Genomic DNA, 18,729 nt, shown 5'->3' with positions numbered 1-18,729 from the left:
TCCTTTTTCACATTTTCATCCAAATTTACACTCCCCAACATACAATCAACAGTAACAAATACAATGTCAATCCCCTGGCCAACAATTCCTCCCTCCCACCAACCCCCAACATTTTAAATACAAACATTGAAGAAAAGGATTCATGAATCCACCATCCACCCATATATAGTCACCAACAACATTCAACACAGTCCAAGTTCCCCACCCCCCCGACCCCAAAACCATCACCCTCTAATGCTCAACGTCATCCAATTCTTGAAAGTGCATAATAAACAAAGCCCATTAATTGTAGAACCCTTCCACCCTTCCCCTCAACTTAAACTTCACCTTCTCGAGTGTTAAAAACTCCAACAGATCCCCCCGCCACGCCAGGGCACAGGTTGGAGAAACTGATCTCCACCCCAACAGGATTCACCTTCAGGCGATCAGTGAGGCGCAGGCTAAACATCTGCCACCGTACCCGCTTCCAACCCCGGCCGATCCGATACCCCAAATATGCCCTCCATAGGACTCAGCTCATGCCTCACATGTACCACCTTCGAAATTATCCTGAACACCTCCCTCAATACCCCATCAGCTTTGGACAGGACCAAAACGTATGAACATGGTTTGCAGGCCCCGCCCCCTGTTCCTCCACCCCCCCCCCGTTCCTCCACCCCCCCCCCGTTCCTCCACCCCCCCCCTTCCTCCACCCCCCCCTTCCTCCACCCCCCCCCCCCCACCCCCCCCCCACCCCCCACCCCCACAGCGTTCACGAACATCCTCTACCCCCTCAAAGAGTCGGCTCATCCTCGCCTTTGTGAGGTGTGCCCTATACACCACCTTCAGCTGTATCAGACCCAACCTCGCGCACAAAGTTGAGACATTTACTCCCCGGAGCACCTCACACCACAACCCCTCCTCCATGCTCTCTCCCAACTCTTCCTCCCATATATCAACATTGGATATTTCTGCAATTTGTTTTATAGCTAAAAAACAAAACATTATTCCTATCACTCTGAAGTTCAGCAGATCTGTGGAAGAACCCCACCCGATATACTCTTTGGGAATGGTAATTTGGGACAGGTAGGGAAACAAATGTTTTGAAGAAAGCCAGTGGGAAATTATCAAAATTAGATACAGCTAGTAATGAATACTTAGGTGAATTTGTTTCCAAAACATGGAATCTGCCCTGTGTTTTCAATCATAATTGTTGTCATCTGGACAGAATGGGATAGGTGGAGACAACAGTAAGTGCCCCAATTAAATCTCTCTAAAGTTTCACTGGCCTCTTTGTTTGATTTGAGGAGATACAATCACTCACTATAATTTCTTTAATTCCAGCTCTTAGTGCCTTCTCGGTCTCATTGATTTCCAGGGGCCTGGCTATTGCTGCTGTTCTCATCTCCTGTAAAAAATGGCAGAACTCATTACTATAAAACTATAAAAAACATAGAAACAAAGGACGGGTAAAGACCAGCTGGTTCCATCAGACCAGTCTGATGGTGTCACCATGTGACCACGCAACTCTCCCCCAACATGCTATCTCCTGAGAGAAATGGGTAACTTCATGCCAATTTAGGAAAAACTCACTAACAGAGCATTCCGCTCTGACTCCAGTTGGTGAGTAAACAAGCCTCTGGTGCCCCACAGTGGCAGGAGGAGACATTCCCCCAATACCCAGCTATCCCTATATACAATGTCAGGAAGACAAAGCCCCCAATCCCTACCTGCCTTCTAAATGAGGTTATGTTTTTTGCACTCAGGAAATAAACCAGCTCCCTCTGGAATATTTGCAGAGAATCTGCACTCACTGAGGGAGAATCTTGCTCCCGAGCTTACTTGACTCTTCGAAAGAGAGAGTTCCTGCTGACATCCAATCTAATTCCGTGCTTAGGTATCTTACACTTGTGTTCCCTGGTTCTGTCCAAGGGTATTGAAGTTATGGAAAAAGGACGCTGAAGTAGACAGTGTCAGAGGAGTCAAAAGGCAATTGGAAACATTCCTAGAAAGAGCAGGGTTGATGGATATGTTGATGGGAGTAGGATGGAATTGACTGATGCAAGAAGTGGGGTGCTTGCTGCTCTGAAACATTCTCGAGAACAATTTTTACAGATGAGCAAAGGACTTAAATTTAGCAGTTCAATCATTTCTACAATCTCATCCCTCTATGATGCTATGCCTACTCTTTGCGCTACATTCCACTGGTCTGCAGCAAGGCGGTGAATTATCAATGCAAAAACAAAATGTTTATTGCATGCTTACAGTTAAAACTAAAAATAGCTGGCTTGACATCATTGTCCCCTTAGATAAGTCTGTATTCTAGTGAGATTTTTATTTAATTTAGAATACCCAATTATTTTTTTCCAGTTTAGGGGCAATTTAGCGTGGCCAATCCACCTAACCAGCACATCTTTGGGTTGTGGGGGTGAAATCTACGCAGACATTGGGGGGGGGGGAAATATGCAAACTCCACACAGTGGCCCGGGGCTGGGATCAAACCCGGATCTCAGTGCTAAGGCAGCAGTGCTAACCACTGTGCCACCATGCCACCCATTCTAATGAGATCATATTTGGAATAAACAACTGTGTTTCCTCCAGCTATCTGGAGTCCTGCAACACTAAGAGTTATCTTTACTGCACTGAGACCAGATTTTCATGTGGGCATGCAAAATCCTATTCTGTTTATTTTTGTGTTTTCCAAAATGAACACCTGACCCATGGGTGACTTAGTCTTTTCATACAGGGGTCAGGTTTGTGGTGCATTTTGTGAGCTGTGATGGAGGCTGTAAAGAATGTGGGTGGGAAGGTGTGCCGATAAGAAGGCCTGTCTCAGTTCCCAACATAGCAGCCCTGCTCCCAAAATCGTTAAAAGGCCCCGTAAACTGCACCCTGCAACCCCGATGCCCTCTCAGATCCCCTAGGCCACCTCCATTACCCCACTGTATCCACCATAGCTGTTCCCCCTGTGAACTACTTACAGTGCAGAAGTCATGCAATACCAATGAGAACTATTTTTAAATAATTGGGGCAAAAAAACAATTTTTAACAATCGAAACTCAGAATTCAAGCACGCAATCATTGATGCTGGAATTTTTAAAAACTACTCCGGTGTAAAAAAAACATCCTTTACCTGTCTATTAGGTTTGTAAACAATCGAGAAACCGTATCAATATTCTGTTATTACAGCCTCTTAAAAATTTCAATTGTCATTGGATCACTAAACTACCTGCTGAGCTGAAGCTATTATGACCTTTTGAATCCCAGCCAAACATTGATAACTACTACAGCTGTCATGACAAAAACTTCCAGCTACATTTCCTGAAACTGACAGAAGTCCCATTTCCACTGCAAAGTAGAGAGTTTGTCAACAGAAGTGAGCAGGTGCAGTCAATTTTTTTTCAACTTTCAAAAACAGCCCTTTTTTAAAATCAGCCAGGGCTGTCAGTCGATTTAAATCATGGTACAGAACATGATAGCAGTGGCTGACAGAACTTTTTTTAAAAACATTTTTAATGCATTATAGCACTTTTGAGAATTGGAAAAGTAGTGTAATGCATGACACAATTACCCAATGCTAGTTAATATAAGGGTCAACTTACCTTTGCAGATCAGATCCCTATGATGAATCACTGCATTAAAAACACATCTACATCACAATAGAGTAGTGCTGACCAGTGTTCTACCATGCTGCCTTAAGTGTAGAGATGCTGCTGATTCAGACGCTATGTTAGAAGTCCTATGAATTTTTAAAACTGGAGAAGATCAAGTTCGCCAGGGGTCGCAAGAGGGGTTCTATGTTAGATGGAAGCTTGTTTTGTCTTTAAGTATCTAATTTGTCACCAGGGAGTGGGGGATTTGGAGGGAGGGGTGTTGGGGTAGTTATGGGGAGTAAAAGGGGAAAATTGACAAACTGTTTGTGATGTGTTTATATTTGCTGTTTGTGTAAGTCAATGATTGTGTTTGGAATAAAATATATATATTTTTTAAAAATGTACGAAGCACTGTTCAACTAGAGCACACCTCAGCTCAGTATGAAAGTAACTCAGAAGTAGTATAGATGCATTTAAGGGGAAGCTAGACCAGTGCTTGAAGGTGGAAGAGATAAGTATATAGATTGGGAGGAGCTCCTGTGACATGTTTCAGATTTGTAATTTCTATGTAATTATCTGATGATAATCAGACAGTTAGCATTGACCTGAAATATTAACTCTGTTTCTTGCTCTAGAAATGCTGCCTGGCCTGCTCAGTGTTCCAACATTTTCTTGCATATTGCATATTTCCAGCATTCACAGTATTCTGTTGTAGTTTGAATTGCCAATCCATCAGTGATTTGATTTCAAGTTCAGAATCAAGTGCTCTTCACCATGGCCACAAAAAACTGCAGCAAGGTTTTTGACACCATATTAGACTTGGAGTAATATTTTGTTGAACTCATACTGTGCATTCATACTGAACACAGTAAAACCATTCATCCTTCATTCTGGGGTATTGATATCTTCCAGTTATTAGTTATTTGTTGAAAAGGGTTCTGCCGACTCACCCTCAGATCTACTTCTTTTCCAAGTAAATCAAAAACTGTTGCTCCTTTGGAGGTAATCTCAGAGGCCAGTTGTCTTGCAATTTTCAAATCTGAAATCTGTAATGGGCGACAAGATGCAAAATATTGAAGCTGCAACACATCTCTTTTCAAACATTATTATGGGTTGGGCAGCACGGTGGTGCAGTGGTTAGCACTGCTGCCTACAGCGCTGAGGGCTCCCTGTCTGCATGGGTCTCACCCCTACAACCCAAAGATGTGCAGGTTAGGTGGATTGGCCATGCTAAATTGCCCCTTAATTGGAAAAAATTAATTGGGTACTCTGAATTTTTTTTTTTAATGTCTCCTTTGCGGTTTAAAAAAAACATTATTATGGGTTGTTTTCACACAAAGCATAGATTCTAGGTTAGCACTGAATTCCCCCATCTGTAAAACGTTAGGGTTCATTTATACATTTAGTGTCCATGAATCCAGAGCAAATCACTTGAGTTTCCTGTCGGGGTCGAGCCCATGTGTGTTCAGAATTAAAACCAGAGGAAGTTTCACTTTTTAGTTCTCAGTATGCTGGTACGTCAAGAGAGCTGATTTGACCTTGTGGAAACATGGCACCAAAGCTAGTGCATTAAACATAATCCTGTCAATCAAAATACTGTGCAAATTCAGAAAGGTGAAGTTCATGGAAAGTACAATCTCTCTAGAAAGGACAATGAGTCAGATATAGGGCTAGACTTGGTCCTGAGAGGTGCTTCTGTCTAGTGAAGATCTGCTTCAGTAGCAGAAGAGCTTTGCTGAATTTGCCCCTAGATTCTCTTGATTAGTATTATCAATGAAATAAACTCCTGTGCTAATCCTCTCCTAAATGAGGAATCATTTTACACTGCTCACCTTTGACCCCAAGTCAAATTTGAATTTCAAACTGTCGTCTTCAGTATCCTCACTTCTGTCCAATCGCTTTGTCTTCATAGCATTGTAGAGAACGGTAGTAATCTTCAAAAGCTCTTTCACTGCGTAACCATCAGCCTGATACAGCTTTTTGGTGTTGAGTTTAATGTGAGCTTTCGTAGCCTGCAATACAGCAAAGTAAATCTAGGCACAAAAAGTACTGAAGCCCTCAATGAATCTCATCCCTGGGTTCATACTGCCCTACAGTTTGTACATACTGGACAGAGTAAGAAGTCTTACAACACCAGGTTAAAGTCCAACAGGTTTGTTTCAAACACTAGATTTCGGAGCACTGCTCCTTGGGCAGTGCTCCGAAATCTAGTGTTTGAAACAAACCTGTTGGACTTTAACCTGGTGTTGTAAGACTTCTTACTGTGCTCACCCCAGTCCAACGCCGGCATCTCCACATCACGGCTACCATCGACACCGCAAACTGCCGGCTCAAAGTGGAGAGGATCTCCAGGAAGATCGCGCATATAGACACTGACATTAAGTTTCTACAAAGATGCAAGAAAGCAGACAAGAATGAGGAAGGAGCAGTACTCTGAAAGCTAGTGTTTGAAACAAACCTGTTGGACTTTAACCTGGTGTTGTAAGACTTCTTACTGTGCTCAACCCAGTCCAACGCCAGCATCTCCATATCATACTGGACAGAGGGAGAGCTGTTTGATGCTTACCATGAACTGAGCTACAGCTTTGATGAAGAAAATTCGGTCCTGTTCTGTATCTACATCTGTTGGGATATCTGTCTGGGGCTCATATCTGGTAAAACAAAACACAAACAACATTAGTTACTAGTGGACGGCATGGTGGCATAGTAGTTAGCACTGCTGCCTCACATCACCAGGGACCCGGGTTCAATTCCAGCCTCAGGTGACTGTCTGTATGGAGTTTGCACATTCTCCCCGTGTCTGCGTGTGTTTCCTCTGGGTGCTCCAGTTTCCTCCCACAGTCCAAAGATGTGCAGGTTAGGTGGATTGGCGATGTTAAATTGCCCCTTAGTGTCCAAAGGTTAGGTGGGGTTATAGGGATAAGGCGGAGATTGGGCCTGGATGGGGTCCTCTCGGAGCACACTCGATGGGCCGAATGGCCTCCTTCTGCACTGTAGGGATTCTATAATTTCCCCTCCCCCTCGGGGCGGCACGGTGGTGCAGTGATTAGCATTACTGCCTACGGCGCTGAAGACCCAGGTTCGGTCCCGGCCCTAGGTCACTGTCCATGTGGAGTTTGCACATTCTCCCTGTGTTTGCGTGGGTTTCGCCATCACAACCCAAAGATGTGCAGGGTAGATGGATTAGCCCATGCCAAATTGCCCCTTAATTGGAAAAAAAATAATTGGGTACTCAAAATTTATTTTTTAAAAGACTTTTTTCCCAACCTCTCGCATTTCTGACTGGATTTAGAACGCTCAAGGGTGTCCACTCAGGAGGGTCATGGTAAACCATATCAACCATTATGAATATGGTGAAGCAGAACTAAAATCTCACACCTCCCAATGAGAATAAACAGCTCACCTCAAACCGGTGATCAGAGTTATCTACTCTTCCCCTTTCTATTTTGAAAATATTTTAATTGAAATTTTACCATATTTATATCAAAAATTTACAACACACCATAATAACACTTGCATCAAAAAATACAAGCAACAACAGTAACATGAACCCCGATAGCAGAAATATAACCTCAAACAACAATCAAATCCCCCCTCCTCGCCACTAACAGCTAACAGTGACCCAACTCTTTAAAGTACAAAATTAACAGCCGCCATCTGATAGAACCCATTGATTAACCCCCTCACCACAAACGTAACCATCTCGAGGTACAGGAATTCCATTAAATCATGCTGTGGCACTGTGTGGCGTTGCCTGCCTCCAGCTCAACAATATCCGTTGCCAGGCCAGCAGTAATGCGAATGCCAATGCATCCACCCCTACCCCCAGCCTCAACTCCGGGTGGCCCGACACCCAAATACAGCAACTAACGGACAGGGTTTTAAGTTAACCTTCAGGATTGCCGATATGGTGTTGAAAAAAAGAACCCCAAAAACACATCAGCTTGTGCGTGTAGTAAGCAGGACCCCCCGAGCACCACAGTGCACCTCCGGGAAATCACCCCCCCCCCCCCCCCCCTTGCCCTGAACTAATCCTTGTCTGGGGTCAGGTTCCGAAGGGTATCCTTCTGTAGTAATTAACAAACTGCGTGACTTTGTCTGAGGCTATCTCAAAATGCTTCACAGTCACTGAACCTTCGTAATGTGTACTCAATGTTGTTAGAGAGATAAATGCTGCAGCCAATTTGTACACAGGAAGATTCCAATATTATCAAACAAGATGAATAACCAGAAAATGTGTTTTGACGGCCCAGGTTGGAAGGTAAATAGTAAATCCTCCAACTAGGGAGCATTCCTGCACCAGAGAAGCAGCCTTGATTATGGGTTCAGATGTCAGAGTGGATTTGACCCCACCACCTCAGGCTTTAATTCCACAACAGATAATACATTGAGTAACTGAAGTATTCAGAGCACTTTCTAAAAGAAACCAAGCCACAATGTGCTTCACAGCTTTATACTCTTGTAGGAGTACAAACCTTTTCACAAGCCAAATAAGAATCTCTGCTACCAAAGGGAAATTTGGAATCCGGAAGTTTTCCATGGAGATGAGGCGAGGGTATCCCAGGGCTCTCATCATCTCGGTGAAGTCTGAGGGGAGAAAAGTTAAGATGGTCAGTATTTGCACAAATGGGTCAATTAACACATTGCTCAAAAATCTTGTCTCTGCTTTGGTTAGACTATTCCTACAACTTGCCCAACATCACACTTCTCATGAGAGCACTCTGAAAGCATGCAACATCAAACTGGAGGTGTGGTTGCTGAGTTTCCACATTTGTACTCAGATTCCTAAAGCTCTCATTCTAAACAAGTTTTGAGGACGGAATATTGACAAGTCTAAGAAATGAATGGTAATTAAAGGCATTAACACATTATGTGGAACTAATGGTAAGTTATTGCACCCCACAGATATCTGATCCTGCCTCAAATCATTAGACTTTCTGGAAACAAATAAAGTTGAAAGAATGGTGTAAGGAAGAGTGCACTGCTGGAGTTAATTCAAAGTAAATCTTATTCCCATCAATACCCACAGATTCCAAATTTGGACAAGTGGTACAAGAGAAAATGCGTAATCCATCAAAGATACAGCATGGCTCTTCAACAGTATCTACCCTAGAATTTAAAAGTGGTGACTATTTTCTATTTATGGATATCAATAATATTTAATAATATATAAAGACTCCTTCACCCCCGAGTGTTGAAGTGATCCTACTGACCCCAACCCCTTACTAACCCGGCGCTGCCTGAGCCCACAGTCCAAACTCTCCGGTATGAAACAGATTCTTACTCCTCAGGTCCCTGAACGACATGATGCCGCCCGAATCTACAGCCTCCGTGGGGCCTGGTCTCACAGATCTCGATCAGATCTTGCTCACTTGTGTCCAGCAAAAACTCTATACTTGTCGTACCATATCAGATTCAGTCCTGTCCCCCTATTCCCTGCCCACCCGGGCCTGTCCCCCCTATTCCCTGCCCACCCGGGCCTGTCCCCCTATTCCCAGCCCACCCGGGCCTGTCCCCCTATTCCCAGCCCACCCGGGCCTGTCCCCCTATTCCCAGCCCACCCGGGCCTGTCCCCCTATTCCCTGCCCACCCGGGCCTGTCCCCCTATTCCCAGCCCACCCGGGCCTGTCCCCCTATTCCCAGCCCACCCGGGCCTGTCCCCCTATTCCCAGCCCACCCGGGCCTGTCCCCCTATTCCCAGTCCACGGGCTTATCCCCGAGTGTCTCACAGTCCCTCTGCCCGGAATCAGTCCGTGTTTGTCCCTCCGTTCGTGGTTTCCCTCTCTCTGTTGCTGCCCACTGAATATTTTCCTAACGCCTCTCCCGTGCCCGCACTCCGCTGTGAGGCTTGGTTTCCATGGAGATTCCAGGGACGTTGCTCTACCTAAAGCATTCTGGGAGAGACGCCACATTCGCAGTTACGTCACTGCACGGGATGGCGGCACTGTGACACGAGCCCGATGTGACATCACAATGTGACGTGAAACGTCACAGATCAGAAGAAGTCTGCAGGCCATTTAGCCCATCAAGCCCTGCTCTACCAGTCAATAAGATCATAAAATCATGGTTGATCTAGCTTAATCTCATCCCCTGTTTGCTATTTCCATCATGTGATGTGTAAGATGGCAACTGGCCAAAAACCTTTGTTTTACATATCAAGACATCAGAAGTCACATGAGTTTGGTACAAATGTATTTATCCAAAGAGCTCCTTGTTTTCATTTTTAAAATGCATGCACCATAAGAACATGAGTAGATAATTTGCAAGTTGCTCTACAGGTATTGCCCATAAAGAAAATTATCACTCAGAAACAAAAAACTTTGTTCGTTCTCATCTGCCACAATTTCACCTGTCCCTACACATGCCTTGCACACACAATCTTTAAAGTGTTCAGGCCCTCTAACAGTCCGCATGTGAGTTGTTGTTGCCTGTTCATCTGGTGCCTGTTGGTTCCAGTGCTAACATTGCTCCTTTGAGCAATGTTGTTGCAGTGGTGAATGTTGCTTCCCGACTCATTATTGTTGTTGATCTGTTGCACTTTTTGACCTCTGGGACTGATGGTCGTTCAATTCCATGCTCAATGGCAAAATCAAATACTTTTCATAGCTGTCTTGTGAAGTAGCAGCTTCCCCAATTGCAAATATAAGTCTGCAGTTGTGACGATAGATTTGGTTGCTAATTTTCACCATGTACAATCGGGTGACAACTTTTTTCTATACGTCCCAACCCTCAACAAAGAGGGTTCCTCATCAAATAAACATCATTAGTAATGACAATGAATGGACAATGGCCGTACATGTTAATAACAGCCTTATATTATTTAAGCTTGACACTGGTGCTTCCGCCAATTTGCTCAACTGCCAGGATTTATCGTCTATCCAAGGGGATTACAAGTTTTTACCTGCGGCATGCAAACTTAAAGATTAGAATGACAATCAGATTGTGTCACATGGTTCATGCCATTTAAAAATTGTCAACAGAGAAATTCAGAAAACACCGCGTTTTGAGATTGTGAATGATCACAGATCTTCTTTATTAGGTGCTCAGGCATGCAAGGAGTTGCAGTTAATTCAAAGAATCCTCATGCGTACAAATGAGACATCAAGAATAGAAGGTGATATTCAACAGTTAATCAGTGAATACCCTGATGTTTTTCATGGTAAGGGCACATTGCCATATCAGTATAAAATTCTGCTAAAAAAGGATGCGAAGCCTGTCATCCATCCGCCCAGAAGAGTTTCAGCAACTCTACAAGAGAGATTGAAAGCTGAACTACTTAGATTGCAATGTCAAAGTATCATATCCAAGGTCACACAACCGACTGATTGGGTCATCTCCTTGGTTTGTGTAAAAAAAAGGTCAGGAGATATAAGAATTTGCATGGATCCCAAAGATCTTAATAAAAACATATGTAGGGAACTTTATCTTATTCCCAAAAGAGAAAAAACTCCTTCTGAAATGTCGAATGCGCGAATTTTCACAAAGTTGGACGCATCACAAGGTTTTCGGCAGATGCAATTTGGCGACTCCAGCAAGCTCCTCTGTACATTCAACATGTCTTTTGGAAGGTACTGCTTTAATAGAATGTCCTTTGGGATCATCTTTGCTTCAGAGATTTTTCACCGAATTATGGAGCAAATGACCGAAAATATAGCTGGCGTTCAAGTCTATGTGGACGACATCATTATATGGTCTACCACTGAGGAAGAGCATATTGCTAGGCTGAGGAAAGTTTTCAAATGCATACATCAGTATGGTTTAAAATTAAACCAGTCAAAATGCATATTTGCTACCTCATCGTTAAAATTTCTCGGTGATAACATCACAGCCAAAGGTATCAGACCGGATGAAGAAAAGATAGAAGCCATCAAGAAAATGCAGCAACCAAAAGACAAGAAAGCTGTACTACGGTTTTTTGGTTTTGTAAATTTCCTCAGGAAATTCATCTCCAACTTATCTTCAAGAACTGTTGCGCTACGTAACTTGATTAAGAAAAACGCTGAATTTGAGTGGACTCCACGTCGTAATGCAGAATGGCTGGACCTCAAAGAACAATTAATACAAGCTCCAAGCTTAAATTTTTTCGATCCAACTAAGCCCACAAAAATCTCGACAGTAGCAAGTCAACATGGCATAGGCGCAGTCTTACTCCAGCAAGACAACCAGGCCAATTGGATACCCATTGCAAATGCATCGAGAGCCATGACAGTCACAGAGTGCAGATATGCGCAAATAGAAAAAGAATGCTTAGGACTCAACTGGCATATCTAAGTTTCATCATTATGTATATGGTCTACCTAAATTCACAGTTGAAACTGACCATCGACCTCTTGTAAATGTCATTGATAAAAATCTCAATGATATGACTCCTAGATTAGAGAGAATGATGATGAAGTTAAGGAGATATGATTTCACTTTAATCTATACTCCTGGTAAAAATCTAGTAATTGCAGGTACACTTTCGAGATATGTCAACACAGACAATCTACCGTCGGAATCAATCAATGATGTAGAAGCTCACTTACAGTCATATATGAAACACTTCCTGCATCAGATCAGAAGCTGAAGCAGATCCATGAAGAAACACAGAAGGATGTAACATTGCGTAGAGTGATTGCTCATCTACAGCATGGGTGGCCAAAAGGACACTGTCCTCAGTATCAAAGTATTCAAACTGAACTTACTGTATTAGATGGCATACTGTTGAGAAATGATAGAATTGTCATTCCAGAAAATCTCAGGTCAGCAAACTTCATTAAGGACATCTCGGCATCGGGAAATGCAAATGAAGAGCTAGGCAAGCTGTGTACTGGCCGGGTATAAACAAAGACATTGCAGAAATGATTATGTTGTGTTCAACATGTCAGAGACATCAACCATCTCAATGCAAAGAACCGTTACAACAACATGACATTACTACGTCACCACGGATGAAAGTAGGTGTAGACTTATTTCATTCAAATGGAAAAGACTATGTTCTTGTAATTGATTATTATTCCAACTTTCTGGAAGTAATGTGACTACCTGATCTCACCTCTACAGCTGTGATCAAAGCATGTAAAGAATTTTTTGCAAGACACGGCATTCTGCAAACTGTTATGTCAGATAATGGTCCGTGCTTTGCAAGCTGGGAGTGGATGGAATTTTCGAGAACATATAACTTCAATCACATTACTTCAAGTCCTCATTTTCCTCAATCAAATGGAAGAGTGGAAAAAGGTGTACATGGTGAGAAGCAATTGTTGAGTAAAGCAAGAGATTCTCAATCGGATTTCTACTTGGCTTTATTATCCTATAGAGCCTCTCCGTTGAATTCGGGCTTATCTCCAGCACAAATGTTGTACAATCGTGAAATTAGAACAACATTACCGAAAATTCATGTTGATGATCCAGACCAACTAGGTGTTTTGAAGAAAATTCACCAACAACTTGAAAAACAATAAAGTTACTACGACAGACATGCAAAACCGCTAAAACCTCTTGTAGCAGATGATGTTGTAAGAATCAGATGTCCTGATTGAGGATGGTCTGACACTGCTATGGTTATTAGGCAAGATCCGATGTAATCAAAACTGCAGAAGGTGGATTGATTAGAAGAAACAGACGTGATATCTTAAAAGTTCATGTTCCTCAACCAACATTTCCAGATCTGAACTTAAACCAATCTTTTTTTGAATATAAATTTGTGCCCAATTCATTTTTTCCATTTAAGGGGCAATTTTGCGTGGCCAATCCACCTACCCTGCACATCTTTGGGTTATGGAGGTGAAACCCACGGGGAGAAGGTGCAAACTCCACACGGACAGTGACCCAGAGCCAGGATCAAACCTGGGACCTTGGCGAGTGAGTTAGCAGTGCTAACCACTGCACCACCGTGCTGCCCTCAGCTATACACTTCTGAAACCATATTCCATGTGGTATGTAGAATGGCTACTGCCAAAATCTTTTTATACATGTATGACATATGATGACATCAGAGGTCACATGAGATGGGTAAGTCACAGTGAACAACGTACATGCTCCCCATATCCCTCAGTACCCAAAGGTCTACCTACCTCTATTCTAAACCTATTCAACAAATGAGCAACCACAGCTCTCTTGGATTGAGAATTCCAAAGATTCACAATTACTAGGTCCTAAATGACCAGCTCCTTATTCTGAGACCGAGATCTAGGGCGAAATTCTCCGGTATCGGCACGATGTCCGCTGACCGGCGCCTAAAACGGTGCAAATCAGTCCGGCATCGCGCCGCCCCAAAGGTGCGGAATCCTCCGCATCTTGGGGGGCCGAGCCCGCGCCGGACTGATCTCCGCCCCCGCCAGCTGGCGGAAAAGGCCTTTGGTGCCCCGCCAGCTGGCGCAGAAATTACATTGCCGGGCGGCGCATGCACGGGAGCGTTAGCGGCCGCTCACAAACCTCAAGTCAGCATGCGCTGTGGAGGGAGTCTCTTCCACCTCCGCCATGGTGGAGACCGTGGTGAAGGCGGAAAGAAAAGAGTGCCCCCACGGCACAGGCCCGCCCGCGGATCGGTGGGCCCCGATCGCGGACCAGGCCACTGTGGGGGCACCCCCCGGGGCCAGATCGCCCCGCGCCCCCCCCCCCCAGGACCCCGGAGCCCGCCCGCGCCGCCTTGTCCCGCCAGTAAGAGAGGTGGTTTAATCCATGCCGGCGGGACAGGCATTCTAGCAGTGGGACTTCGGCCCATCCGGGCCGGAGAATCGCGGGGGGGGGGGGGCCGCCAACCGGCACGATTCCCGCCCCCGCCAAATCTCTGGTGCTGGAGAATTCGGCAACCGGCGGGGGCGGGATTCACGGCAGCCCCTGGCAATTCTCCGACCCGGCGGGGGGGTCGGAGAATCTCGCCCCTAGATTCGAATAATAATAACCTGTTATTGTCACAAGTATGAAGTTACTGTGAAAAGCCCCTAGTCGCCACATTCCGGCGCCTGTTCGGGTACACAGAGGGAGAATTCAGAATTCTCAGCTGGTACGGGAATTGAACCCGCGCTGCTGGCCTTGTTCTGCATCACAAACCAGCTGTTTAGCCCACTGAGCAAAACCAGCCCTAGTTGTAGCCAGGCAAAACATTTTTTCAGCATCTACACTGTCAAACCCCTGAAGAATTTTATGTATTTCTATTATATCACCTCATTCTTTCAAACTGAAGGGAATATAAGCCAGGTCCACTCAAACTCTCTTCATAGGACAATCCCTTTATCAGGGGAAGTATCTCCACCGTGATGTCAATGCAATTATGGTAAACAAAATGCTGCTTTGTGATGTAATGTCATCTCTACCGAGCAACCAAACAAGTGTGAACAAAGGCTCCTCAGATAAGTTGACTTGACTCCTTCTCCTGAACATGTCACAGCAAATCTTTTATACATGTCTAACCTGTTTAGTTTATTGTCCCTCGTTGGCAGCCATTTGCATTCATACGGATTTAGGATGGAACTTTTTCTCAAGGATTTATTGGGCATTAGCTTGAAACCTAAACCTCAATACTGCCTGCCATACCCTCTGAACAAAGTGTGCTTTGAAAATGTGGCCGAAGCCCAGGAATGTTTGTTCTTCATTGGGTTTATTGGAGTTGTACCTTTGGCCTTGTGTCTCCATTTGCTGATGAGAAGATTGAAAGCCGTAGAGGTATGGTGCATATTTCCCTCCCTATAGGTACTGATGTGCTGCCCCCTACATACTGATGACAACACCCCTCCCCCTATGTACTGCTCCTCCCCCAAAGTACTTCGGATATGTGCCTAATTGCCCTTAAGAAGGTGATGATGAGTCATCTTCTTCAACCAGTCCAAAGTGGTGTGGTGTATGATGTGTTGGGTGCTCTGGATCTGTGGAACTCATACAGGCCACCAACACTTAAAATAGTGCAACATTATTTTATTAAGTCAGCAACTGTTGAACATACTTTCACTGTGGGTTAACACGATATTAGATTGAACTAAAGACCTATGCCTTGTCCTAACCAGTCTATGCACTCAGCACATGGTGAAGGTCTGTGCTGCAAGCTGTAAACTTTGTCCTACTAGGAGGCTGCAGCTCAAATGTGCGGGAACTCTGATGCCCCCTGTCTTTATAGTACGTGTGCTCTAACTGACTGCGGTGTTGTGTGTGTTGATTGGTCCCGCTGTGTGTCCATCAGTGTGTGTGTATCTGCACCATGATATACTGGTGTATCTTATGACAGTGTAGATACACCCACCATGCTGTTTTGCAGGGAGTTCCAGGATTTTGACCCAGCGGCAGTAAAGGAATATCATTATCGTTCCAAATATGTTGTCTGAATTCAAGGGGAGCTTGCAGGTACTGACAATACTATATGTCTGCTGCCCTGTCCTTCTAAGTGGTTGAATGTAAGGAGGGTACTATTGAAGGAACCTTGGCGAGTTGCTGCAATGCATCTTGCATCTAACGAGCTGCCAATGGTGGAGAGAGTGAATGTTGAAGGTGATGAATGGGATTCTGATCAAGCGAGCTGCTTTGCCCCAGATGGTGTCAAACTTCCTGAATGTGGTTGCAATTGCATTCATCCAGAGAAGTGAAGAGGATTCCATTACGCTCCTGACTTGAGGTTTGTGGATTGTGGAAAGACCTTGGGGAATTAACTGTATTACTTGTGTTGCTCGTTTTAGCCTTAGTTTACTTATTCTTATTCTGTCACCTTTGCTCATGAGTCGCCAGGTATCTTTCTGATACCGCCACGTGGTTCAAGTCCAAGTAATGATTAATAATGCAACACACCGCTTAGTAAGAGTTAAAACAACGCTCATTTATTATATACAGCAATTAATACTTATACAATAATCCTACTTCTAGACTACTACCTACCACTAAAGGCCAATACTTAACTTTTGGAAATGGCCCACCAGGTCAGGGAAACGAATGGTCTTTCGAATTGGTTCTGAGCCTGCGGGATTCAAAAGCTGGTACAAGTCGATAGTCAGGAGCGCCTATCTGGTAGCGATCGCTGGAGTAAAACTTACAGTTTCTTGTAGAAGGGTCTCGAAGGTTGCGAGCAGGAAGAGAAGGGGCGAGTTGAACTTGGCCCCTATTCTTATAGTCCCCAGTGGCTTCCCGCCTCTCGGGGCGGACCTTGTACCTGGTTCCAAGTGATTGGACTTGGTCCCAATCACTTGGTTCGAAATTCTCCAATGCTGGAGCGATTCCTTGATCGGGGGGTGATCGTTTACCTTTCTTTGTGTCAGCCCCTGCTGGCGCCGAAAGGTCTGGGTCGGCTTTATGTTGCTAATTTGTAGCAATTGTTCCCAGGGATGGCTGATTAAAATGCAGATGGCTGGGTTGTTGTGATGTTGATGGCTGCACGTATCGGTCTGGACTGACTTCCCCAGAGGCGAATACACTGTTTTACCTGCAGCTGTCCGTTTGAGTCCTGTTGGCCGATTTTCCCATCAGCCTCTTTCGTTCGCCATTTTAAATCGGGATTTGACCATTCTAATTGGGAGTCAGCCATTTTACATGGCTACACTTGCCACAAAACAACCAGATTCTGATTTGCTCCTGTAGCCACTATATTTATGTGACTGGTCCAGTTAAGTTTCTGGTCAATAGTGATCACCCGCAGGGTGGCATGGTGGCGCAGTAGTTAGCACTACTGCCTCTGGCACCGAGGACCCGGGTTCGATCCCGGCCCCAGGTCAGTGTCCATGTGGAGTTTGCCCATTCTCCCCATGTCTGCGTAGGTTTCACCCCCACAACCCAAAGATGTGCAGGTTAGATGGATTGGCCACTCTTTTGAGGTCCACCAACAAAACAGAAGGAAGGAAAACAAACTGAGGGACAAAGCAAAAAAGGGCAGCTTCTGTTAGGGGCACCGCCCGAACATAACAAAGATCAACGGAAACTTAAAAACATCAAATAAGAGTGCAGTTAAAGTGGTCAATAAAGCACCCCAACCCCTGCGGTGCCCACCGGGCACGGAAGCCTCGATGGTGCCCGTGGACACTGCATGCTCCCTTTCCAGGGACACCCGGCCGCGAATGCAGCCGTGGAAGAGGGGCAGACAGTCTGGCTGGACGACCCCCTCAGTTGCTCGCTGCCTGGACCTATAAATGGTGCGCTTTGCCAGGCCCAGGAGCAGGTTCACAGGGAGGTCCTCCGCCTTCCCCGCCCCTCTCTGCACCGGGTGCCCATAGATTAGGAGCATGGGGTTGAAGTGCAAACAAAACTCCAGTAAAAGATTGGTTAGAAAACTAAAAAGGGAGTGCAGCCTGAAACATGTAACATAGACATGGTCCACGGACTCCACAAGGCCTCAAAAATGGCAGGCTTCTTGGGAGTCCGTGAACCGGTGCAATCGGTGATTGTACAGCACTGTTGCATGCAACACCCTCCACCCAAAGTCCCCAAGATTGAGGGGGAGGACTCCTCCATAGAGGGACCTCCAGTGGGGACCTCCGCCGCCGGATGGCAATAAGGCACGCCATTGCTTGTCTGGACGAAGGCGAGGGCAAGGAGGTGAAGGGTGTGCAGCAGCAGTCTGTACGGGAAATCCCTCCGCGCAGCGCGAAGAGGCACGGAGCGTATTTCCGCGAGGCGGCTAGGATTGTGGGGCACCAGCCCCAGAGGGAGGTTTCAGGGCCTGGGACCAATGTGGAATTCCGTCCGGACAGGGGTTCGCCCAGACGGGATACCACCACACACCTGTGCGTCCTCCAAACCATGAGTGCCATCGGGTCTGAGCACGACCGTTTTGAGGTCTCTGATGGCACTGGCCGCGAGCCGGACGTCCACCGCCGCACGTTTTGCTAACTTGTGGGGTGTCATCCAGCCCACTCCTCCGCCACCCAGCACATCCCGGATCCTGGTCACCCCAGCAGCCACAGCTCGCTCCTCCGCCAGCCACTCAAAATGGTATTGGTGGAGGTGCGGATTCCTGAGCAGCGCCTCCCTGACGACAGCCACCATTCCTGATGGGGGGGAGCTGCGGTGCGAGGTGACCATGTTTCAGACTTTAGCAGGTCCTGGTAAAAGATGGGCAGCGCCTGCAGAGGGTAACAAAGACCCTGCAGGTCTATGAACAGACGCTACACGTTAATTCAGGCCGTGCACCTGGCAGAAGAAATGCGTCGCCAGGGCAAACCATTGTGGAGGGGGCTCAATGTAAAGGTATCGTTGCAGGGTC

At 45.6% G+C, this 18,729-nt stretch overlaps 1 protein-coding gene and 1 long non-coding RNA gene across 8 annotated transcripts in view; one reads left to right on the top strand and one right to left on the bottom strand.

Moving 5' to 3' along the window:
• Positions 1-12,335, bottom strand: part of cluap1 (clusterin associated protein 1) — a 32,497-nt gene extending 20,162 nt beyond the window's left edge. The window contains exons 1-6 of one of the 7 annotated variants that reach the window (XM_072481355.1): positions 12,257-12,335; positions 8,048-8,159; positions 6,139-6,223; positions 5,405-5,584; positions 4,523-4,618; positions 1,304-1,387 (exon numbers count right to left, since the gene is read on the bottom strand). In XM_072481355.1, coding sequence (XP_072337456.1) covers positions 1,304-1,387; positions 4,523-4,618; positions 5,405-5,584; positions 6,139-6,223; positions 8,048-8,148 — 546 coding nt within the window. In that variant the 5' untranslated portion in view covers positions 8,149-8,159; positions 12,257-12,335. The other 6 variants (XM_072481351.1, XM_072481354.1, XM_072481353.1 and 3 more) reach the window with 6 other exon arrangements.
• Positions 12,336-14,798: 2,463 nt separating this feature from the next.
• Positions 14,799-18,729, top strand: part of LOC140394278 (uncharacterized) — a 31,464-nt gene continuing 27,533 nt past the window's right edge. The window contains exon 1 of the long non-coding RNA XR_011935845.1: positions 14,799-15,218. This is a non-coding gene — a long non-coding RNA (uncharacterized lncRNA). The remainder of the gene's footprint in view (positions 15,219-18,729) is intronic.

Source organism: Scyliorhinus torazame, chromosome 17 (genome assembly GCF_047496885.1).
Source record: "Scyliorhinus torazame isolate Kashiwa2021f chromosome 17, sScyTor2.1, whole genome shotgun sequence".
Lineage (NCBI taxonomy): Eukaryota > Metazoa > Chordata > Chondrichthyes > Carcharhiniformes > Scyliorhinidae > Scyliorhinus > Scyliorhinus torazame.
Note: the sequence above shows the minus strand (reverse complement) of the source record. Positions and strands in the feature narration are given on the sequence as shown.